The sequence below is a fragment of the Gymnodraco acuticeps genome, unplaced genomic scaffold, assembly GCF_902827175.1.
Source record: "Gymnodraco acuticeps unplaced genomic scaffold, fGymAcu1.1, whole genome shotgun sequence".
NCBI classification, from domain to species: domain Eukaryota; kingdom Metazoa; phylum Chordata; class Actinopteri; order Perciformes; family Bathydraconidae; genus Gymnodraco; species Gymnodraco acuticeps.
Window position 1 is genome coordinate 2,913,394 of NW_022990693.1, and position 6,511 is coordinate 2,919,904.

Genomic DNA, 6,511 nt, shown 5'->3' on the forward strand with positions numbered 1-6,511 from the left:
GTGCTTTTTACAGTACGACAGCTTCCACAGAGTGTCCACAGAGTGTCAAAGCACTTAGGCCCAATCACAAACCACTCCCTCGACCCTACTCCTCCGTGACGGTGTGAACTCCGTCTGTAGGCACACTCGCAGCTGAATGAAGTTCCCTCCATTAAGGGTTAAGGGTGTAAATACAGCGGCAAGCTTTGGGACGGCCTCCCCTCTCTCCGCAGGAAACGGACACGGACGTCATGGTCCAACCAACATCTCTCGGCTGCATTGACCTGCGTTGCTATCCGTCGCCTGTTAGAGGGTGCAATGGCAAGATCCAACAGAAGGCGCAGAAGGTTGAGGCGCATTTTAGCGATGTGCCAGTGGTAGGTAAACATTTCAATATTGCTAATACAACAATTATCTTAACTTTATTTCTTATATAGTAGCCTATGAACTTTGTGTGTGTAATACAAATATATATTTTGATATACATTCATCTATTCTTTCCTTATAAGCTATACGTGTATATCTGTAGTGTCTGTAGAATTCCAACACAGAGAAATGTTGTCAGCAGTAGGAAAAGGAAAGGTTAATTTGACTCACACACAAAAATAGTAAATCCAGAGAAACAGATAATGCTGCAGTGGTCTCAGAATTGTTTACAGAGCTGTGTGTGTGTGTGTGTGTGTGTGTGTGTGTGTGTGTGTGTGTGTGTGTGTGTGTGTGTGTGTGTGTGTGTGTGTGTGTGTGTGTGTGTGTCATGGCGGCCATGCATGAGTGGTGAGAGGAACTCGCTCACCTTTTTTAACATCTAAGCTCACATACACCCGTTGTAACTGCCATCGTTATTGCAGTGCGGATATAAGATGCACTGGACGCTTTTGGTACACAATGTGTCTCGTTACCACGCTGAGATTGGCCTTTAAACAAGCCCTGAACAGCGGGCGGGTCTACAAACAACGCCTGAACGTCTGCGACCCAAGCCCAACACCGGCCGGAGATGTTCGTGTAGACTTCGAGCAATATGTGCGATTATTGTCAGATTGTGAGTGGACTACTTTCCAGAGAGATGAAAGAGCGTACAGGGGGACACTGGACACAAAACTGCTCCAGGTAAGATCTAACTTTGCTGTTACTCTCGGAGGCGCAGAGAAGTGGGGCAGACTGGTGACAATCCTGACCAGCGCTTTTTTCATTAATGGAATATTCTCCGCGACGCAACGAAACTCGCGTCCCTACGGATTCCAGCTTCTGAAATATGTCGCCAGAATCCTGAAGAAATTCCCTCTTTCTGCCAACTTCCCGGTGGACCTTACAGCTGACTCGCTGACACCTTGGATAGAAATGCAGCTTCGCTTCATCCGTGAGAGAATACAACCAGCGCTGCGGGCCGCCGGGACAGAGACACAACGGCAGCAAAGGAAAGTTTCCAGGAACAAGCTGGCATATCTCTGGCAACACCGCAAATCAAAGGCAATCCATATCATTTTAAATAACAGCTGTTTTCCGGAAACCCCGCCCACTGTTAGTGATACAGCCAATGTGTATGACTACTATAAAGCCAAATGTCAAACTGTGCCGAGGGCTACTCCCCTGGCCACGCCCCCTTGGTACCATTTCATTGACAGAATAGAGCCAGGTTATTTCCCAGATACCCAGGATTTTACAACAGAGGAGGTGGATGCAGTTCTGGCTTCTCTTCCTAATAACAAGGCTAGTGGATCTGATGGGGTCATCTATGAGACGCTGAGAGCTACCAGACCCACGTCAACACAGACACTCACACACATCTTCAATGCCTGCCTGATCAATGAGAAGGTGCCTGCTTCATGGAAAGGGGCCCTCATTCACAGGATACCAAAAAAGGAAAATGTCCCAGATGAGCCTTCCACTTGGCGTGACATTTCACTATTGCCCACAGTATACAAAGTCTTTATGAAGTGCCTACTCACCCGCATCTTACTCTGGCTGGTGGACACAGGGATTCTCTCCCCCCATCAGAAAGCATATATCAACAGACAGGGAATGAACGAACATGTGTTTTGCTTAAAAACCGGAATGGATGATTTCAAACATGGATCATCTAAATTCTACAGTGTTTTTGGACTTTAGAGACGTGTTTGGTACACTCTCCCATGAGGTGATGCTACAAGCATTAGAGGAAATACACCTGCCTCAGCCTTTTGTGAATATTGTATCCAATGTGTACCAAGGTTCATTTCTCCAGGTTATCTGTGGGCAGCAGCTCACAGAGCCGATTGCACTGAAGGTGGGAATAAAAACTGTCTGTCCCTGGAGTGCCGTGAACTTCATCCTAGCACTCAACCAATGGATGAAGTGGATTTACCAGTGCGCTCCGCTGCATGTCAAATCCCCAAATCCTGTTCAGGGATACGCTGACGACGTGCAGGTGTCATCACGACAAGAGGATGTCATCATTAACATGCTGGCGCGCACTGATGAGTTCCTCCAATGGTCAGGGCTGGAGGTGAAGCAAGCTAAGTGTGCCGTACTCCATGAGCGCCGCAGTGGAGGCAACCGCTGGTATAAGGCCAAGAACGACAAGCCCCCCTCCTTTCTTGTAATGGGCCAACCCATTAAGGTGTATTCCCGTAATGAGACCTACCCATACCTTGGCCACAGGTTTAACATCGCTGGCGAGTGGGGGGAGCAGGTCGAGGAGCTCACTACAGAGTTTCTCCATCGTCTCCACCTGATTGACTTGTCCCCCCTCCCCGTCTTCATGAAGTTCCAGGCTGTGAGAGAGGTGGCTTTGGCTAAAATTCAACATCTCTTTGCCAATGTACACATCCCTCTCAAGGCACTGAGAGAAATGACAAACAAAACTGTCCAGCTGGTCAGAAAGTGGGTGGGCCTCAACACACACTCCACACGGTGCATCATCTTTCTCCCATGTGGAGAGGGGGGGCTGGGAGTCCCCAATGTCGAGTGGACCTACATAGCCACCAGGCTAGCCCACCTGATCCACATGCTTAACAATGATGATGTCACCGTAAGAGAAATGGCCAGGGCCTCTCTCCTGCTGGATCTACAAAGAAGGAAGATCCCCCTGGCCAGCGCAGACCAGAACAACTTCCTTGGCTTCAGAAGGAAAGACTCTGGGAAACTGGACTCTCAGGCCAGGGGCTTCGGGGTCTGGTCTGACTGGCCAGATCTCAATGACCTCTGCAATCGGACTGGAGTCCAGCTGAAATGGACAAGACTCAACACACAGACTGAAGTCCCCGTCTCTGATGAACTGATCGCTGACCCCAGTGTGGTTGTGAAGGCCGACATCACAAAACCTCAGGAAGAGACTGTGGAACTGCACAGAGACTCTGCAAGGAGGGTTCTGCTCAGCACGAAGCAGTCTGAGATCAGGCAGCACTGGTATGGACTCGGACTACAGGGAAAGCTAGCCTGTTTGGGGTTTGCTGACCACTCAGTCTCACACTCAGTGTTTAAGAATGCCGCTGTTGGTGAGGATGTTCTGACATTTACCATCAAAGCAAGACTGCAGGTATTACCCAAGTACAATCTGTCCACCTGGTACCCTCACATTCACACTCCATTCTGTTTAAACCATCAGGATTCACAACAACACCTAGAATCCATTGCACACATAACAAATGGATGTAATGCATACAAACGCCTGTACATAGCCCGTCATGACCGTATTGTGGACATTGTGTCTGATGCGGTACAAAACATCTTACCATCTAGCGCAGCAATGTACAAGCACACTAGAGTGCTACCAGAATGGTTTGGTTTTACCAATGATGTCTTTGCTAACATCCCAAATACACCTGATGTGGTTTTTGTTGACACCAACCACAGGGAGGTGCTAATATTAGAAGTAGGCTGTGCCTTTGACCTGTACATGGACCAGGCTTTCCAGGACAAGTATATTAAATACCAACCACTGCTCAATGTGATAACCAGCTTTGGGTACAAGTGTAGATATAGCATACTTATATTCGGAAGTCTTGGCCATGTATATAAATGCACCATGATTGGTCTGAGAATTGCTGGAATGTCAAAGAGAAAGGCCAAACAAATTGCCAAATATTGCTCTGTTTCAGCTATTATTGGCAGCTTAGCCGTGTGGAGAAGGAGATGCTATGTGTTCCCTTAAGGCTGCAGCTTAGCCATGTGGAAAGGGAGATGCTATGTGTTCCCCTAAGTGTTCTGTGCTGCTTAGCTCCAATATATTTGATTCCCTGTCTTATGTAATATAATTTGTGGAACCAAATAAAGTATTTGTGTGTGTGTGTGTGTGTGTGTGTGATGGAGTATAGTTATTTAACAATACTGTGTCCTGTGTTTGTCTTTTACAGGGGGGCAAAGGTCTTTACATGCAGCTCAATGCTACTGCCCCAATTCTCACCTTGTATGCCAACCCTGAAGCCTGTCTAAAGAAGGACTTTAGAGTTAAGCGCTCTAGTGTGGTTTATTTAGTGCAGATGCTTTCCTCCCCAAAGGACCACGGATGGGGACAAGACATCGAGGTGCTTGTTCTCCTCTACAGCTTGGCCCATGGACTATCGCTCTCTGTGGTGGGTTCAGCATTCGGGATTCCCAAATCGACGGTCCACAGGATCATCAAACACGTCACCGGGAAGATAAAGGCCAACCTGAAGATCCTCATTTCCCTGCCAACCTCAGATGAGCTGCCAGAGATTGCAGATGGCTTCTGTCAGCTTGCAAAGAGTCCTGCATTTCACCGTGCTGCTGGTGCGATTGATGGATGCCATATTCACATCAAACCTCCAGGAAACGAGTACCACAAGGAGTACATCAACTACAAGCTGTTATATCTCTCACAGGCTCCGCCCTCTACTGGACTCTATGGGTACTACCTTATCATGCAAGCATTCACCTACTGAGATTTCTATGGACGTAGCCGGCCCCGGGGCGGGCCTACCTGAATGCGTGCGCATCTCACTTCCGTATAAAAGGAGGCCTCGCCTCCTGACCACCATCCTACACCACTCTTCAGCGAGCGGTATAGGACAGACAGTGCCCCAAGGTAGAGGGCTCCTCCTGTGCTAATATAACAAGGGTTACAATACGTAACCCAACGTTATATCTCTCACAGGCTCCGCCCTCTACTGGACTCTATGCGTACAGTGGGCGGAGCCCCGATGTATGCACGCACTGTCGTCCAGCACACCGTTCCACCTCACTGTCCCTGACCGGCTTTAGCAGCCACTGCGCCTCACTCACTTCTCCCTCGGTTGTAACCGTGGAGAAGTCTGGGCTGCGGCCGATAGAGCACACCCTGACGCGCTTGCCTCGCGAAAAAAAAGTGTGCTAGAAAAAAACAGTGCTGAGGGCTCCCCTACGTCCACCTATAGGCAGACAGGGAAAAAACCCCAGCCCTGTATGGGTTCACTATGCACTCTCCCTCCTGAGTCCCTAAAGAGCACGGGGAGAATGCAAGTGCCCCCTATGTCCCCACACTCAAACACTGACCCTGAGAGTGTGTAGGGACTATAGTATGGAGGGCTCTCCCCCTCCTGCCCCCAGGCAGGCGAGGGGAGCCCTCCAGCCCTGAAAAGGGCCCAGAGCACCCCACGTCCCCCGCGACCCTCCAGGGGTCCGGAGAAACGTAAGGGCATTTTACGCCCGGGGAGAGGGTCAGATGCCCACTGACCAACAGCCCCCCCCCCCTCCTCACCAGTCCTGTGTTGCCCCAGCAAGCACAGACGTTGAGAAAGAGCCAGACATATCCAAGAGATAACACTTTATGAAGGGGCCTGGCGTTGACCAAGACGCCGCCATGCATATATCCTCCACACTCGCACCGTTGAATAAGGCTGTTGATGCAGCCACAGCTCGTGTGGAGTGCGCACGGACCCCGGTGGGACAGGCTCTCCCTGCCTGCTCGTAGACGTGTGCAATGCCTTCGCAAAGCCAGCCTGCCAGGCGTTTCTTGGACAGAGCTCAGTAGGTGAATGCTTGCAAGATAAGGTAGTACCCATAGGGTCCAGGAGAGGGCTCCGCCTGTGCTAATATAACAAGGGTTACAATATGTAACCCGACGTTTCCTTCCATCCAGATGCAGGCCATCTGTGACTCAACTGGGAGATTCCTGGATGTCTTCATCGGCTATCCAGGCTCCGTTCATGATGCCAGAGTACTACGAAACAGCCCCATCTTCTGCCAGGCACTGTTTCCCCCAGCTGGTTGGTTCCTCCTTGGGGACGGTGGTTATCCCTGCCTGGAAAAAACAGTGGGATTACGCACACCCTACAAGGTCCCTCGCGGCCAGGTGCAGGCCAGATTCAACGCGCATCATGCCAGGGCTCGGTCTGTGGTGGAAAGAGCATTTGGAAGGATGAAGGCTCGCTGGAGGGCCACCCTTTTCAAAGCGCTGGAGGTCAGTCCAAGCTTTGCCCCTGACATAATTGCATGTTGTGCATTTCTGTGCATAGACCTGAACGATGTCCTTGAGGATGCTGAAGCCTTCCCCCCTGGGACCAGAATCCTCCCCCTGCCGCAGCATGTGGACAGGAAAGTCCTGGACACCACCTAA

At 50.2% G+C, this 6,511-nt stretch overlaps 1 protein-coding gene across 1 annotated transcript; it reads left to right on the plus strand.

Moving 5' to 3' along the window:
• Positions 1–743: 743 nt before the first annotated feature.
• On the plus strand, positions 744–6,511 carry LOC117555601. Its single transcript, XM_034230519.1, has 3 exons — positions 744–3,493; positions 4,311–4,799; positions 6,035–6,511. The coding sequence occupies exons 1-3, from the start codon at positions 2,036–2,038 to the stop codon at positions 6,509–6,511; spliced, it is 2,424 nt and encodes an 807-aa protein (XP_034086410.1). The 5' UTR covers positions 744–2,035.